At 37.7% G+C, this 18,153-nt stretch overlaps 1 protein-coding gene across 1 annotated transcript in view; it reads left to right on the top strand.

Moving 5' to 3' along the window:
* LOC144975011 (aminomethyltransferase, mitochondrial-like) overlaps positions 1-18,153 on the top strand; it is a 118,212-nt gene that overhangs the window by 84,229 nt on the left and 15,830 nt on the right. The window contains exons 4-6 of the mRNA XM_078918657.1: positions 1,193-1,341; positions 3,631-3,709; positions 5,638-5,783. Coding sequence (XP_078774783.1) covers positions 1,193-1,341; positions 3,631-3,709; positions 5,638-5,783 — 374 coding nt within the window. The remainder of the gene's footprint in view (positions 1-1,192; positions 1,342-3,630; positions 3,710-5,637; positions 5,784-18,153) is intronic.

Here is an 18,153-nt window from a genome sequence, read left to right as displayed (position 1 = left end):
CTCCCACAGGTGCCCACAAGTCTTGCATCAGGGTCGCATACACGATCTGGCTTTAGGCCCATCACTGGGTATGGGTTCCAGGCGGCTTCTGACAAGGAGATTCCTCAGGTTATGATCCCGTCGATATGATACCAAAGGGGTGGAGGATCCCATAATTTTGCAATAGGATGTTCCTAACCTGATTGGCATGGGGGTGATGCATGAGGACTAAAATGGGACGCTGTGTCTCCTGCTTCCTGGCATTGTGAGGCCTCATTGCTGCTTCTCTCGGCACAAGGCTGGCTTTCCGGACAGCCTTAAGCAAAACCCTTTCGGGATATTCCTGTTCCCCAAAAAAAATCGAGCATGCGATCACGTCGAAGCGCGAATTCATCATCTTCCAGACAGAGTCTCCGCAAGTGGAGTATCTGACTAAATGGGATGGAGTCTTTGCACTTAACCGGATGGGATGACCGATAGAGCAGGTAGCTGTGACTGTCCGTTTCCTTGTAGTGTACAGTGGTCCGTACTCCCGTGCTGGTCAATACAGCCTTGATGTCCAAAAAGTTCACCTCAGAGGTTGTTGTTTTTTGTTTGTTTTTATTTTGTTGTTGTTTTGTTTGTTTTTGTTTTTTGTGAGAATTAATTTTTTTTTTTTTTTCTGGATTTTTTTTCTTTTTCTGGATTGGCGAAATCGTACTAAGTACGATTTGATCGTACTGGTTGGCAGCTATGTGATTATATGTTTATGATTTTCCTAGTACTAGTTGTTTTAATGCCGTCTGATTGGAAACGTTTCTCTACTTTTGTCATGTAGCGGTCTTTACATTTTATCATTTGCTTCATTTTAGTTATCTTTGGTACCATTTATAAATGTATATACATTTTCTCAGTCAATAGGGATTTGAGTTCTTTTGTTATCCATGGTTTGTTATTTGGATAGCATTTGACTTCTTTTTTCTCACACATCTGTTCACAAATCTTAACATAATCAGACACTCAATCATTAAGTTCATCCATATTCATTCACACCCTCACAAAGGTCAATACAAACATCCCAGTCAATACAATCCATGCAACTCTTAACACACAATATCTGTTTTCACTCCCATCTGGGCAAAGATAGAAATAAATCAATCCATAGTCAGATATGTTGACATGAAATTCCTTGAGGTTCTATCTATGGATTGCTTTTTTTTTTTTAAAATCCAAGCTCTGAAAGACAACCAAGGCACCCTTACAGTTTTTACCAACGATAAAGGAGGCATTTTAGATGATGCCATTGTTAATAAGGTCAGGGACGGCTACCTATATGTTGTTTCCAATGCTGGATGTGCTGACCAAGATTTAGCTCATATGCAGGTAAGGTAGGCTTTGACCTCAGCATAGTGAGCGGAGAGGCCACTCTTCCTGTCTCCTATCTCCATGTATTTGTTTTCCTCACCCTTTTCTTTGAATGAAATCACTTGGTTTACGATTATGTTTCAACAGTCCCAAACCAAGTGATTTCATTCAAAGAAAAGGGTAAGGAAACAAGTAAATGGAGACAGGGGACAACAAGAGTGGCCTTCCCACTCACCATGCTGAGGTCAAAAGACCACCCCCCCCCCCTTTCCATCATGTAATTTATATGACATTTTTCCATATTATATTAAGATCGGTTCGTGTATATATCTTATTTGACCAGGGCTATTGGTCAGCACCATCGACTTTATAGATGATGCTGATAAGTGCTGACACTGGTACTGACCAATGGGTGCTAACATCTATTAGTCAGTACTGACGATGTACCCTAGCGCTTATTCTCCAGTGCTGACGATTATATCCTCCTCATGCCTATTTGTCAGTGCTAAATTATTCATTTTGTTACTTTAATATTCTTCGATAGTCATATTACTTCAAAATCTCTTGTATATAAATTTAACTTTATGGCAAGCCACCAACTGAAAATATTCAAGCAAAACTGATAAAAATTAGGCTGATAATTATCAGCATTTCAAGGTATGCAAGATGTAATGACACGACACAGCTATAATCACAAGTTTGACAGTGTGTTACGAGCTTAATTCTATAAATCATCAATAACATGGGCCATAAGTTCCGTGAAAATGGCAGTGGTAATTAGTAATTAACAATAATGTTAATTTTAGACATTAATAGATAATACAAAATAAGAATGGAATGCAGACAAATAAATCATACTTATCATTTTAAAATAAAGTTTGAGGGTTGATTGTTTGTATGTAATAAAGACAGTTGGATGAAATAATGAGATGAACTGTAAACCGAAATTGAAACAATATAAATTAAGCTGAAATAGGGGAGTTGGGAAGAGGAGGGGTTATTTCAGAATTCGAGACAACTCTAGAGTATTTACTTCCATTCGCCAATATTTAAAAATTGATTTGGGGAGGGGGGAAGGGGGCAGATATAATAATAATCCTTTCTTTAAAAAATATAGCCTTGTGGAGAACATTGTGCTTATTTGAGTCAATAAAAAAAATTATACGGCGCACAACTCTACTGAAAGATTTGAAAATTAGAAATGTATTAATTGTGCACCTTTTAGAAATATCTAGTATTCTATTTTAATTCGTGCTTCCTTACCAAGGAGCATACTAATTTCCTGCCAACCAATGTTTCGTTTATTCATCTTAACTACGCCACTACCACATTATCTCATTCATCTGTGGTGTTCCATTCATCCTGTTTTGTTGATAAAAGGGAAACCCGAAACTTCATTTGTTTTTGTAATTAAATTGAAGCTTACATTCAATTTCACATTATTATTTATTTCTTCGAGCTTCGAGCAGCAACATTTACATTAAGTGAAAACATTATTTCGAATGCAACGATTTGCGTATAAACGCCAAACTGACAACTTTTTACAGTGTCGAAATTGGTTGTTTTAGAAAGTGTTAGTGTCGTCGGTACGTATTTTATGATATCTGTTTGACTCAACGAACTTTCAAACTGACTTTAAATTATAAAAGGAAATCAAGTTATCTGTTTATCTATCTGTAAAAAATACATTTCTAATTTTCAAATCTTTCAGTAGGGTTGTGCGCCGTATAATTTTTTTTATTGACTCAAATAAACCTAATGTTCTCCACAAAGGCTATATTTTAAAAAAAAAGTATATATATATATATATATATATATATATATATATATATATATATATTATATAAACACACACTCACGCATTGTCGCCATAAATTCTTAACTTTATATTTATACATTTGTATGCATGCCACGTTTGTAAACGAATTTCCATTTTTTAAAAAATGAATAAAGCATATTATTATTATTATTATTATTATTATTATTATTATTATTATTATTATTATTATTATTATTATTATATCACACTTGAATTTGAAGATCCTAAGTTCGATTTTCTAAATTTTGATTTTAACATCCTTTCTGTTTTGGGCGGAGACTCAAGTAATCATTTTCTGGATTATAAAAGATTCACTCCATCGTCTGTCTCTGCGTTTTGATAAGTCCACATTTTAGAATGAACATAATCTCAAGATTGGTTTGAGATGTGCACCATATTTAAATGGGATAACAATAAGATGGTCTTAATATCAGTTGGCTTTAACTGTTCACTTTTTTTTTGGACTAAATCAAATAAACTTTTGACAGAGAAAAGAATTGGCTTTCCAGAAGGATGGATCTGATGTCAAACTTTCTATAATTGACAATGCCTTAATTGCTGTTCAAGGTAAGTGTGTTTATCTTGTATTGTGCAATTATTATTATTATTATTATTTTATTATTATTATTATTATTGTTATTATTATTATTATTATTATTATTATTATTATTATTATTATTATTATTATTATTATTATTATTATTATTATTATTATCATTATTATTATTAATTATTAATAATAATTAATAATTTAATAATTATTATTACAATCCAATCCGGATAATCGCAAATCAGTTATTCGCAACTTTCGGTTAATTGCAACATTTCTCAAGAAACAAAATTAGTCCTATATAAAAATCACAAGATATGATTAAATTGTATTGTGACAGGTTGAAGAATCGAGAGTGAGCGTTCATTAATGCTATAGTTGTGTGTCACCACTCTATTGCAGACAAAAGAGGCGAGATTTTGCAGTATAGGATTGTAATGTCATTTGTGGCCATTAAATAGGAGGCGAGGGGGCTCGGCATAGTCTTGACAACAGGTAGACAATGACAGTTGTTAAGAGAGACTGGGCGTTATCCTTTGTTTTGAGATTGACAACTAAGCATTGTGACCAACGAGTTTGGTGAGAGCTTATGACTCTTAAAAATGTTGAGAACAAAAGAGTGAAAATGAATCCAATCAAAGCTGCTTTTGCTTGACAAAATCTATACAGGGCTGCCATATAGTTTTTATTTCAATCAAATTCTTCAGTCTGTGGTGGACTAAGAACAATGTTTACAACAACTGGTTGGAGTTTAACATATTTATGTAAAATGTTGCAAATAGTGGACAGGAAACTCAACTTCGGTTAATTGCAATTTCGGTTAATCGCAACATTTTCGCTGATCTAAAGGTGTTGCAATTATCCGGAGTGGCCTGTATTTTATTATTATTATTATTATTATTATTATTATTATTATTATTATTATTATTATTATTAGTATTATTTGGGTCTGGAAATGTTCTAGAATATTTTTCTGCTGAAGTTGTGAGAACCCTGTGTGTTAATCTGATCTCTCAATGAATTTTGTTTATTGCAACTAAAATTTGTCTGTTGAGACTTCTTATTAAAATAGAATGGGGTTGAAATGCACTAGTTTGTGCATAATATTGCAGGGATTGATGTAGTACTTCATTCATCGAATTGAATACTTTAGTTTGTTAACAACAAAGAGGCACTACTAATATTAGAAATTGGACACGACAACATTCTGAATCATATCATAAGACGTTTTTAGTGTCTTTAGATATGATTTAGAATGTTGTAAAAAGTCTTAAATTTATCTCTCAAGTAGTTCCTGTTTTGTGAAAGCTTCAATTTTTTTTCCTCCCTGTTTCATTCAATTTGGCAAAAGCCTGCTGACAATATCTGTTTTCATTTTGATTTTAGCGTCCTTTTCTTTCTTTTATTATATTTTTTCATTTTGAAACGCCTTTCAAGTACCAGATTCAGTTAATAATTATTCTCTCTCTCTCTCTCTCTCTCTCTCTCTCTCTCTCTCTCTCTCTTCTCTCTCTCTCTTCTCTCTCTCTCTCTCTCTCTCTCTCTCTCTCTCTCTCTCTCTCTCTCTCTCTCTCTCTCTCTGTGGGGCCAGTGTGTTGGTACTAAGCGTCAGTTTAGTTCGTCGAAACCGTTCGTGGATGGCATGAAAAATTTACTAAGACAACGAAAGACATAATTTAGGAATTCTGTCCTTGTTCATTGAACCCGTGAATTTGTTGAATGTGTAAATAAAGCAGACCATTTTACGAGATGCCCTACTTAACTAAGAAATGTGTTGTTATGAAATATGTTGATATAAATTTTGTTCTTCTTCCTTTTAAATTGATCCTTTAGATAAGGTTATATAGTATCATTCAATTCAAAAGCATGACTTAAAGAAATAATCAGGTCAAAATAAAATGTTTGAATTTCTTTTTCAATATTTTTTTTTCATGTTTGCATGAAGGTCCAGACATGGTGAAAGCCCTTCAACCAGGTATTGATTTTGATTTAAAAGATCTTCTCTTCATGACAAATACCACCAGTAAAGTATTTGGCATTGACAGCTGTCGGGTCACACGATGTGGCTACACTGGAGAGGATGGAGTAGAGGTTGTGTCCCTTTTCATTGAAAGAATGCTTGGTTTTAAGTAGTACTAATAACATATCATCAACATGTGACCTCATGTGGGCACAGGGTCAATTGCAATGTATTGTATTTTTTTAGAGTAGCGGGCATAACTACCATCCCTGAATTTCCGGATTTGCACTGGAAATTTGAAAACAATAATAGTCGCTGCAGAAAATAGGGATGTCTTCCTGTTGTCCTGGAAACAAAAATTAACTTTTTTAACCTCAGGATTTAAACCGAAAATTGCAATCGGGATAGGGATCTGGAGCTTATTTTGGCTCGAAACCGGGGCACAATCCATTATGCGTCTCAATTGGGGATGAGGGGTGGTATCTGCTGACATACAGACGCCATAATTCTCACATTTGTTTTACTATTGAACCTCAGTATAACAGTGATGATGGGACCAGCCTAAAACCCCTGTAATAACCACAGTACCGAGTCCTGCTATAGTCAAATTTCAAGGGAAACAATCCAAATTGCCTAAATCCCCCCCCCCCCTCTCTCTCTCTCTCTCTCTCTCTCTCTCTCTCTCTCTCTCTCTCTCTCTCTCTCTCTCTCTCTCTCTCTCTCTCTCCCTTTCTCTCCCTCTCTCTCTCTCTCTGAAAGAGAGAGTTTAAGGGAAGCAATTGATTAAAATTTGTTGATTGTGGCGTTTTAACTCATGATGTTAAGTGAGTGTGACACCATGCCCAGTCTGCCATCTTTTCTAGACGAATTATTAATTTTGACTCCTTTAATTTAAAATTCAAATAATGTCATTTCCCTATTTGCCATATTATTTTCCTAACAACAGCAACAACAACAACAACAAAAAGGATTGAGAAAGTCCTTTGTCACATTAGACCTTTAAAACCTTTCAACTTTGAGCTACCAAGCCAAGGGAAATAACTCTTAAGAATAACTGACCTTATTTCACTTGGTACCATTGATGAAACCCTAATTAAAAGGATATTTTCAAATAAAGAAAGAAATACCCATTCATTTTATATATGACATGCATGTTTGCAACAAGTACAACATTGGGAAAAAAATTTAAAAAGTAAAAAAATATATAACAATACCAATTTTGAATGTGCTTGATTACTTTTAAGTATTTTCTTTTTAAAAAATCATATATATTTATGAAATCGCCACCTGAATCAACATTGTCAGCTGCAGATTCATCTAAAGCACTTTCAAAGACCAAAGAATTCATAAAAATCAAATGCTATCAGGTAGATTTGAGTGAAAAAATTCGTTTCACTTCAAAAAATCATAGTTCAGCTTGCAATCAAACTTTTTTAGAAACGGTCAACAGCCACTTTCACTACTACTCTACATCTGGGATACTGGCTAAAAAGAAGGCAAATTTTTCACTGTAACAAGAGAAACAATTAATGAAGTGAGGAGAAAGTGCCAGAAGACAATAGAGAATAAATATTTTGTGGCTGCGATGGGGGCTCAAACCTGCGACCTTACTGGTACGACATTTCCGTCTGGCTGGGGAGAGGGTAGCTCTATTGTCTGAGCCATCCACCATGGGATTTCCCATAGACCCGGGTTCACTCCCCTGTGGTGTCCACTTACATATCCCCATGTTCACTCCCCAGTGGTGTTTACCTCTCATAGTCTTGAACTTACTAGTGTCCACTTCCCATAGTCCCGGGTTCAATCCCCACTGGTGTTCACCTCCCATAGCCCTAGGTTCAATTCCAATTGGTGTCCACCTCCCATAGCCCTGGGTTCAATTCCCATTGGTGTCCACCTGACATAGTCCCGGGTTTACTCCCCATTTGTGTCCACCTTCTATAGACCTGGGTTCACTTCCCAAAGCCTTGAACTCACTCCCCAGTTTTAATTCCTCAATTAACTTTTTCAAATGTTAATTCTTTGAATCTTCAACTATTTTATGACTTGATTTTTTACGACCAAAGATGCAAATTTACGAGCTTTACAACCAAAACATCAAATTTACAAATTTACGACCTTGGTGGACTCCCTGTTGTAGTAGTGCTGGTGGTAGAGATGGTGATGATGTGATAGTGGTTGTAGTGGTGGTAGTTATTGTAAGGAAGGTAATGAAGATGACCTGGCAGTGTTTGTATTAGTGGTGGTAGTAATAGTTGTATTCATGTTGTTAGTCGTGATGATAATCCTGTGGTTGTAGTAGAGTTAATAGTGATGATGATGCGATGATGGCTATAGTAGTGATGATGTGGTAGTGTCGCACTAGTGGTGGTGCTGATGATGATGATGATGATGGTGACGATGATGATGTTGTGGTTGTAGTTGTGGTGAGGTGACAATGAGGTAGTGGTAGGAATGATGATGAGTTAGCCGTGGTTATGGGAGTGGTTGTGGTGATGATGTCGTGGTGGTAGCAATGATAATGTGTTGGTGGTTGTAGTAGTGATGTTGTGGTTATAGTAGTGGTGGTTTTGATGATGATGTTGTCAATCTCACAGTCACTTTGATTATTTGATTTCTTGTGTATTGAAATAACAAAAGTGCCCAGCCTCTTTATCCTCAAATCAGAGGAGGTGCAATCCATTGCAGTCCAAGCAGAGAATTATGAAGCTCTTTTTGATAAAAAAAGCTTACTGTGAATGTGAAAAAATTGCAGTGCAATTGTTTCACCTGTTCAGTGTAAAAATTGCCTTCGGTAGGTCGTTCACCTTGGACCCATTATGAGGAGGTGGGACACAACCCGGAAAATCTAGTACTGGAAAAAATGTACCCAGGAATTCCGGAATATCCTAGAAAAGTAGCACCCATGATCCCCACTGGTGTCCACCTCCCATAGCCCTGTGTTCAATACCCATTAGTGTCCACCTCTCAGAGTCCCGGGTTCACTCCCCATTGGTGTCCATCTTCCATAGTCCCGGGTTCACTCCTCACTGGAGTCTATATATCCAGAAGGTTCCATGTTTACTCAGTGATGTCAACCTCTCATAGCCTTGAACTCACTCACCACCTCCCAAAGTCCTGGGTTCACTCCCCACTGGAGTCTATATATCCAGTGGTTCCGTGTTTACTCAGTGATGGCCCCAGGTTTACTTCCCACGGTGTCCATATCCAGTGGTCCTGGGTTAACTCCCCAGTTGTGTCCACCTCTCATTGCCTTGAGCATACTCCCAATGATGATTACCTCCCAAAGTCCCGGGTTCATTCCCCACTGGTATCCATATCCGATGTTACAGTGTTCACTGCCCACCGGAGTCCACTGCCCGTGGTCCCATGTTCACTTGCCAGTGGTGTCCATCTCTCATAGCCTTCGGTTTAATTTGCACTGTTATCCACCTCCCACAGTCCTGGGTTTACTCCCCACTGGTGTCCATATCTTGTGGTCCCTTTTTCATTCCCCAGTGGTATCCATCTCTCATAGCCTGGGTTCACTCCCCACTGGAGTCCAAATACTGTGGTTTTGTGTTTACTCACTAGTGGTGCACACCTTTCATAGCCCCGGGTTCACTCCCCACTGGTGTCTACCTCCTATAGTCTCGAGTTCATCCCCACTGTATCCATGTTCCATAGCCCAGGTTCACTCCCAACTGATGTCCACTTCCAAAATTCCCAGGTTCACTCCTCACTGAGTCCAGTGGTTTCATGTTTACTCATTAGTGATGTCAACCTCTCATGACACTGGGTTCACTTTCCACTGGTATCCATATCCAGTGGTCCCAGGTTTACTCCCCAGTGGTGTCTATCTCTCATTGCCACTCACTCCCAATGACGTTCTCCTCCCATAGTCCTGGGTTCACTCCCCACTGGTGTCCATATCCGGTGGTACAGTGTTCAATCCCCACCGGTGTCCATCTCCCGGGTCCCATGTTCACTTGCCAGTGGCGTCCACTTCTCATAGCCCCGGGTTCACTTCCCTTGGTTTCCATCTCCCCTAGTCGCAGGTTAACTCTCCATTGGAGTCCATGTCCAGTGGTCTCGTGTTCACTCCCCAGTTGTGTCCACTGCTCATAGCCTTGGGTATAATCTGCACTGGTGTCCACCTCCCACATTCCAGGGTTTACTCCCCACTAGTTTCCATATCTGGTGGTTCCTGGTTCACTCTCTATTGGTATCTTCCTCTCATAAGCCCGGGTTCACTCCCCATTGGAGTCCAATACTGTGGTTCTGTGTTTACTTGCTAATGGTGTCTTCTCTAATAGCCCCGGGTTCAGTCCCCACTGGTGTCCACCTCAATGTAATGTTGTAACACGCCTGACCGGCGAGTCTTGTTTTTGTTGGCTCTTTCATTTACGTGTTTTGAGTGATTTTTATCTGACATTTCGCCTGGATTTTAATACCATCTGATTTGTGATAGTCTTGTGGTTTTATTGATATACATTTTAACGATTTCTAACAGAGGATTTTTCTAAAATTTTTAAAATTTAAGTATGGATTTTCCAAAGTCGAACATAGTTTTAAACTGCTATTTGTTTACAGCCATATTGGAAACTTTATTCAATGTGCTATATTTTACAACTTTTAACAACTACCGTGTACATCGATCTATTTATAATACTAATTTTATGAACAGACTCAGAGGGGGTAGACGAAAACAACGCCCTATAACCACCGTCATTGGTCATCGGCCAACCCCACGCCCGCTCCCCCTACGACCTCGATCCTCGCTTCAATTTATCAACACTCGTCCCCCATCCAATCTAATCACTTCAATGAGTAATCCTCACCGTTCCTTGTCAAATGTCAACACTGTCCGTGACAGTCAGTATGAAATTAACGACCACCATGACAACAACTCGCAGCAACAGCACCGTATTGAGCAACAACAACAACAACAACAACAACAACAACCTGCACGTAGTGATCATACCAGTTTAAAAATTGGATTACTAAATGTTAGATCGTGTCGTAATAAAACTCAAGACATAATCGACATTATTGAAGATCATAAAATTACTATTTTTGTCATCTTGGAAACATGGCTTAATCATTCATATGATGATCCAATTATGAAAGCAATTACACCCGAAGGCTTTTGTATTAAATCATTTCCACGCATTGGGAGGAAAGGAGGTGGAATTGCAATTATTTACAACTTGTCACTCTTTGACAAGATATCATTTCACCATGATAATTTTAGAAGTTTTGAATACGCTGGATTTGCCATTAATGAAAATAATTTTAAAAAGTCGTTTCACTGTGTCTACCGCCCACCACCAAGCCAACAAAACAAAATATCAACAATTGATTTTTTATCTGAGTTCGGAGAATTTATGTCTATGCAATCCATTAACAAAAAGCATAATATTTTTATGGGTGATTTTAACATTGATTATTTCGGAAACAAAAATGAATCGAAAGTATTTCGGGAGATTATTGACACAAACAACTATATCCAACTTGTAAGCGGTCCTACAAACAACCATGGCCACACAATAGATCATGTCATTACAGACATTGAACATTCTCTCTCTTCACCTGTCTCAAATATTGATAAATTAATCTCTGACCATCATTTAATTGTGTTTTGCGTTTTATTTCCAATGAAGCACGAAGTAAAAAAGATGATAACATCTCGTAATTTGAAGAATATAAACATGAACATTTTTAAACAAGACCTTGACCATAACGTTAAAAATAAACATGATGCGAATGGTCTCCACGAGTCAATTGTTGGTACGGTGGACAAGCATGCTCCCTTAACAACTAGAGCAGTAAAAGTGAGACGTCAAGCACCCTGGTATAATACCGAAATAAAATTGAATGGATTAGCCAGGAGGCGGGCAGAAAGAAAATGGCTCAAGTCCAGAGATGCTGTTGATAAGAAGCGATACATCGCGGCTAGAAATGATGCAAAAGCCGTCAATTTCAGGACCAAAAAGAAATTCTACGAAGACAGCCTCAAAAACGTGGGACGTTCGAGACAATTCTTTGCCTTGACCAAGGAACTGCTGGGACAACAGACGCAACCAGCTCTCCCATCTTTAATCGATCGTGCAGATCTACCAACTCGCTTTGGTCAATATTTTAAAGAAAAAACGGATAGCATCAGGAAAGAACTGTCGTCTGAATCGATCCATACAACATTTGACACATTTCATGGTGATTCGTTAACACATTTTTCAATGATTACTGAAGCTGACTTATGTGATTGCATTATGTCGTCTCCAACTAAAAGTTGTGATTTAGACCCCTTAAATACTGCCATTTTAAAAAAATGCATTGATGTAATTTTAACACCATTTACATGTATTGTTAATAATTCGTTGCAGTCAGGTGCTGTACCAGACATTTACAAAGTTGCCCATGTCAAACCCCTTTTGAAAAAACCTGATCTCGATAAAGAGAACTTAAAAAACTATCGCCCTGTCTCTAATCTTCCTTTTCTCTCTAAGATCTTAGAAAAGCTTGTTTTGAAACAATTACTGTCTCATCTTAAAAATAATTGTCTTGAAGAAAAATTTCAGTCTGCTTATAGGCAACATCATTCGACGGAAACCGCACTTGTTAGGGTTGTTAATGATCTCCTCTCTGTTATAGACAATGGTTCATGTTCTTTGCTGAATTTGCTTGACCATCGTCTGCTTTTGATACTATTGATCACAATCTTCTTCTCAAACGTCTTGAAATTACTTATGGCGTGTCTGGTGCAGCGCTTGATTGGTTTAGGTCATATTTGTTCAATCGTAAACAGATTATTACGGTGGATGAATATAGATCGGAGGAAATCTTTCTTGATTGTGGGGTTCCCCAGGGTTCAGTACTTGGACCCGTTCTTTTTGTTTTGTACGTTGGCCCTCTGTCTAAAATCATCAGAAGTTATGGTCTGTCTTACCATCAATACGCTGATGATACGCAATTGTACTGCGTTTCCAATACGAGAAATTTACAAGAAGTATCAGCCAATAGTAAAAATTGTATCCAAAGTGTTAAGAAATGGATGAATGAGAACAGACTGAAACTGAATGATGATAAGACGGAGGTGCTGTATGTGGGGAACAGGAAGTGGAAAAGTGAAACAGATTTGAAGTTGGGGGATGCCTCTATTCAAATTGTTGACAAAGTGAAAAACCTTGGCACATTCTTAGACTCTGAGCTGTCGATGGAGCATCAGGTTAATAATTTGGTTAGATCTCTCTTTTTCCAACTAAAAAAAATTGCTTCCATTAGACGGTTCATATCTGAGGATGTGACCAAGCACCTGGTTGTGTCCCTCGTACTATCGAAATTGGATTATTGTAATGCTCTGTTGTTGGCATTTCGCAATACAATCTGAAACGTCTTCAGATTGTCCAAAACAGCGCTGCCAGACTAGTATTCATGAAGCGTAGGTGCGACTCTGCCGGACCTCTACTTCATGACCTGCATTGGCTGCCTGTTGGGAAAAGAATTAAATTCAAAGCTTGTGTTTTAGTGTATCGTTGTCTTGAAGGTACTGCCCCTTCCTACCTTTCAGAACTAATTGAAAGATATTCAAAACCCCGCCCCTTACGTTCGGCCAGTGATTCCACAAAACTAGTTGTCCCTCGAATTCGGAAAAATGCTGGAATGAGATCCTTTTCTCATTTCGGACCCTCTATTTGGAACGCCTTACCGCAGAGCATTCGTGAAAAAGAATCTTTGTCTATTTTTAAACGTTCCCTTAAAACATATTTGTTTCGATTTTAGTAGATGGTATGAGAAGCAAGATAGGTTTGGTTTGTGTTGTGTGTTGTGTTGTGTGTGTGTATGTGTGTGTGTGTGTGTGTGTGTGTGTGTGTGCTTGTGTGTGTGAATGAGTATGTTTCAGCCAAAGTAATTTGTAATTTAAGCGCTTAGAGTCTGGTGTCTCGGAGTTATAGCGCTATATAAGTTTTCAGCATTATTATTATTATATAGATAGTACCAAGTGTACTCCCCGGTCCATATCCCGTGGTGCTATGTGTCGCCTCCCATAGTCTCAGGTTTACTCCCCACTGGTGTCCACCTCCCATAGTCCTGGGTTCACTCGCCACTGGTGTCCATCTCAAAATGTGGGTACATTCCTCTCTTGTGTCCATATTCTATAGTGTGCAGTTGACTTCCCACTTGTTTAGCCTCCAGTTCATTCCTCATCAGTGCCACCATCCTATTGAGAGTATGCCGATGACGTCACGCATTTACCATCCACGGTTACTTCCCCAGATGATGGTATGGGATTGGGGGATAAGTCTTGATAAGTCTTTCTCCAGTTTTCCGATTTTATTTCGTATAGATCAATGTCTTTCACGCATTCAATTTTTTTCTTTGTAGCTTTTTTTCGATACAGTGTCTATTGTGTTAAGGGGAGGGGCGCCTTCTGAGAGTCATTTTCCATAGTCATCAAATTTTTTTAGCTTGTTATTCGTGCTCAGTATATTCAAATTAGAGGAAAAATGTCCACAATTTTGAATTTCTAAATATGGTTGCCATGGAAACGCCGCCATCTTGGATTTTGAATGTTTCAAAAGCAATATACTTCAAAAGCCTAAGGCTTTGATGTATATTGACATAGAGTTACCAATTTTAGTGACAATGTACTTTGGAAATAGACTAACAATGAAACGCATCGCTTTTTATCAAAGACTGAATAGAATTCTTTTGGTAGAGTGTTGAATTTCATAAAATTTGAAATTTCAAAATTTCTTGATTTTTCATGAAATATTGAAAAATATCTCTAAACCAATAAAGAAATCGGAAAAAAAGGTTGCATATTATTGTGACTCATCGATTGAAGAAAAAGTGTGCCGAATGCGAAGTATCAAAGTTGAAAAATAAAAAAGCCTTAGGGAAAAAACTTCCAATAATGTTCATTTTGAGAAAATCGCTTTTGAAAGTTTGACATTACTTTATTTAGATATATAACGAAAAATATTGCTGCTAATGAAGACGTTTCGTGGGACGGTGATGATATAGGGGTTGACGTTGCGACAGGACATACTAATGATCGTAAGGGCACGACAGGTGGTTGTGAATATGGTGTGATGGTGACGATGGTAGTGAAGATGCAGTTGTGATTGGTTCAGAAGATGATGGTAATTGCAATGACAACGTAGTAGGGCTTGAAATCAGAGGGCAAGTCGTGGAAGGTTGTAGATGTATTGAACATGGAGCTGAACGGGGTTCCAAGACCTGTGAATATAAAGGAATATGTATGTATGTATCTATCTATCTATCGATATCTATCTATCTATCTCTTTCTCTCTCTCTCTCTCTCTCTCTCTCTCTCTCTATATATATATATATATATATATATATATATATATATATATATATATATATATATATATATATATATAATATATATATATATATATATATATATATTAATATATATATAAATATATATAATATTATATTAGTAAATATATATATATCATACATACATTAACAAATGAATTTACTGTATAGAATTGTTCTCCATCATTTGATACTGCATAACAATTTATAAAGAGATACTGCATACACCATTTCTCCAATTCACACATACAACTACATACAACCTTCCACCAACCCACAAACGCACACACACACACACACACAAATAGACTCACACAGACATACATGCACACAAACCAATGCCCTCTATCCACGTCTCTAGTTTGCTATTACTATTACACAACCGCATAGATGCAAGCAGTGTGAATGATATGAGTACTTCAATAAACATACGATTGCTGCATGATACATTATCCCGTAGGTATCTAATAATATTGTAACACCCCAGACACTCCCCCCCCCACCCTTGATCACACCCGTTTATGTTACGATGCAAATACATCAACTCAACTTCTTATTAGCCTTATTGCAGGGGGAAAACACTCGTAACGTTGACTGGCCCAGACTAAATCAAAACAACTGACCAATAATGTCTGTCCCTTCTTGTCTTAGTTTCCCATGAGAAGTATGTATCTATATTACCGTACTTGGAACATGATAGTAATAACAAACAGATGTGGGTGACGCATGCATGGTATTGTAGGAGGCAAGATGAGAAAATTTTCTGAGATACAAAAACATAATAAATATCAACTCACCGGCTTTTCTTGGTTTATAGAGACCCATCTGCGTAAAGCAGCCCTTTTGCAATTTGATTTTTGTTTTTTGCTTCTCGGCATCTTGGTTTTTTTTATCAAAATAAAACAAGGAAAACACAATATAGAATGGAAATTGCAGACGACATTGAAATCGGAAGAAACGTGGTGAATTCTTATTTTAGGTTTGTTTACCTGAACTATGACCTCACTCGGCCAATGGAATTGCTTCGTTCTGTCGGTTCGGCGTCGGGAGTTTCCGGTTGACCAATCGGAGGCCACGATAATACGAGTCAAGTGTCAAGGGTCATGACCTAACCTCGACAACCTGAAAACTGTGTCAAACCTTTCATTTGTTAGTAATAAGTGGCTTTCTTTCATCAGGTGTTACCCAATCATGCTTCAATCCTGTAGTTTTGTATGCATTTCATTATCATAGCCGAGGTGTAAAGGAAAATATAGATACCAAATGTGTACTGATATCATCTATTTTTATGGTTATAAAGGCCTCTGATGTGGGAGTATTACTGGCATCCCTAGGGTGAATTTATGATGTTTTGCAGACGGTAGCCCCTAAATAGAATACAATTTCAACATGACAGAGGCTATAAACACCCTTATTTTGTATTGAATCCTAAAAGGGAATGGTGGACCCTATCAAATAGCTAAAAATCTCAAAATCGATATTTTGAGGCCAAAATCGATTTTCAGGAGGCGCGCCCCCACTTAAAAGGATTGGTCGCCATTTTGAAGAAATCTATGCTTCCATCAAGGGACTAAACCGTGTAAAATGTAAAAAAATTAACTCCCTTAGTCTAACCGCATACTCTCTATAGCCCCAGGTTTACTCCCTACTGGTTGTTCATATCTCAAAGTCCTGGTTTACTCTCCACTTGTTATAATATCTCTTGGTCCCTGGTCCACGTGGCTATGTGGTCTTGTAGTATGACACTCACTTTCAGATTGGAAGTTCCTGGGTTCCAGCCTTGCTCGGCATAGTTGAATCCTTGGAGAAGGCTCTTTACTCACATTCTTTCACCGTACTCAGGTGTAAAATGAGTACCTGGCTGTTAACAGCGGTGTCTCTGTCTGAAAAAAAAGTGTAATATCGCCTAACAGGCATCATGTCTCATTCTCTCTGTTAAATGTTGCTGTTGGCTAGGGACCCCTTGTAAAGCGATTTGTGCATGTTTAGTGAATTTTGCGCTATATATTTTTTTTAAACCCCCCAAAAAACTCAAGTTCCCACTTGTGTCTACATGCTGTATTCTCGAGTTCAATCCAAACTTCTGTTCACATCCCCTGGTCTCTCGGTTTCCTCCCCTCTAATATTGACATCCCATGATCCTTAGTATAATCTCAACGGGTGCCCATCTTAAATGATCCTTGGTTCAACCCCAGCCGATTATCATTAATCAGAGTCCCAGGGTCAATGGGCACATTTACAACAACACGAGTGCCACACCTCTTTATGCTCTGATCTGTTATTGAGCAAACTATTGCAGATCAGCAGTTGGGAACAGCATGGCAGTTATAGAGCTCTTCTTGATAAACATTAATGTGAAAAAATTGCTGCACAATTGTTTCACTTGTTACAGTGAAAAAATTGCCTTCCGGCTAAAAAGCATCAGAGGTGTTCTCCTTCCTTAACCCATTGCTGCCCGGGCATAATCTGAAAAAATGTCTCTCACTGACCATGCGAGGGGAGATAACTCTTCCAAATGTCATAGTATACTTCATTAAAAAATTAATTGCAAGAATGTGAGGCATGCTAGAAACAAAATAAAAGCTGTTTTGGAAAGAAGAATGAATGGCCTTTAATTTGATGTATTGTTTTTGACTATTGATTCATATTTTGATTTGAAAAAAAAATGTTAAAGTGAAAAATATGTAATAATATTAAAACACATGAAACCCATTGTCAATGTCATCAAAATGCGCATCCAACTCAACCTCAATGTCTGATTCAGTGTCTGAATGAGTACTATCATCATCACTATCCATTAAAAAACGTTGATCACGCCCGAGAATTGAGTAATTCAAACGCCATTCCAGAAAAAAAAACAACAAAAAGGACGTTACCACAACCGATTTGGTCGACAAACTTCAAAAATTCGCAGCAGACAAATGAATTGAGATAAAAACATTTGGGAAATGGCTAGTATCGCTTTTACTCTTTCTCTACTTTCATTTTTCAATTAAAAAGAAGTGGTTCTACACACATTTTTAATAAACGGTTTCAATGACACTGGGTACCTGACGGGCGATATCAGGCGATCAGGACTTATGCAGATGTTTTCTGAGCGGGCGATTACGGGCGATTTGGGCGGCAATGGGTTAACCCTCTCGTGTTCAGATTATTTTTGGGGGAGTAGAT

This window comes from Berghia stephanieae, chromosome 6, assembly GCF_034508935.2.
Source record: "Berghia stephanieae isolate SIO BIC M18660-M18661 chromosome 6, UCSD_Bste_1.3, whole genome shotgun sequence".
Lineage (NCBI taxonomy): Eukaryota > Metazoa > Mollusca > Gastropoda > Nudibranchia > Aeolidiidae > Berghia > Berghia stephanieae.
Note: the sequence above shows the minus strand (reverse complement) of the source record. Positions and strands in the feature narration are given on the sequence as shown.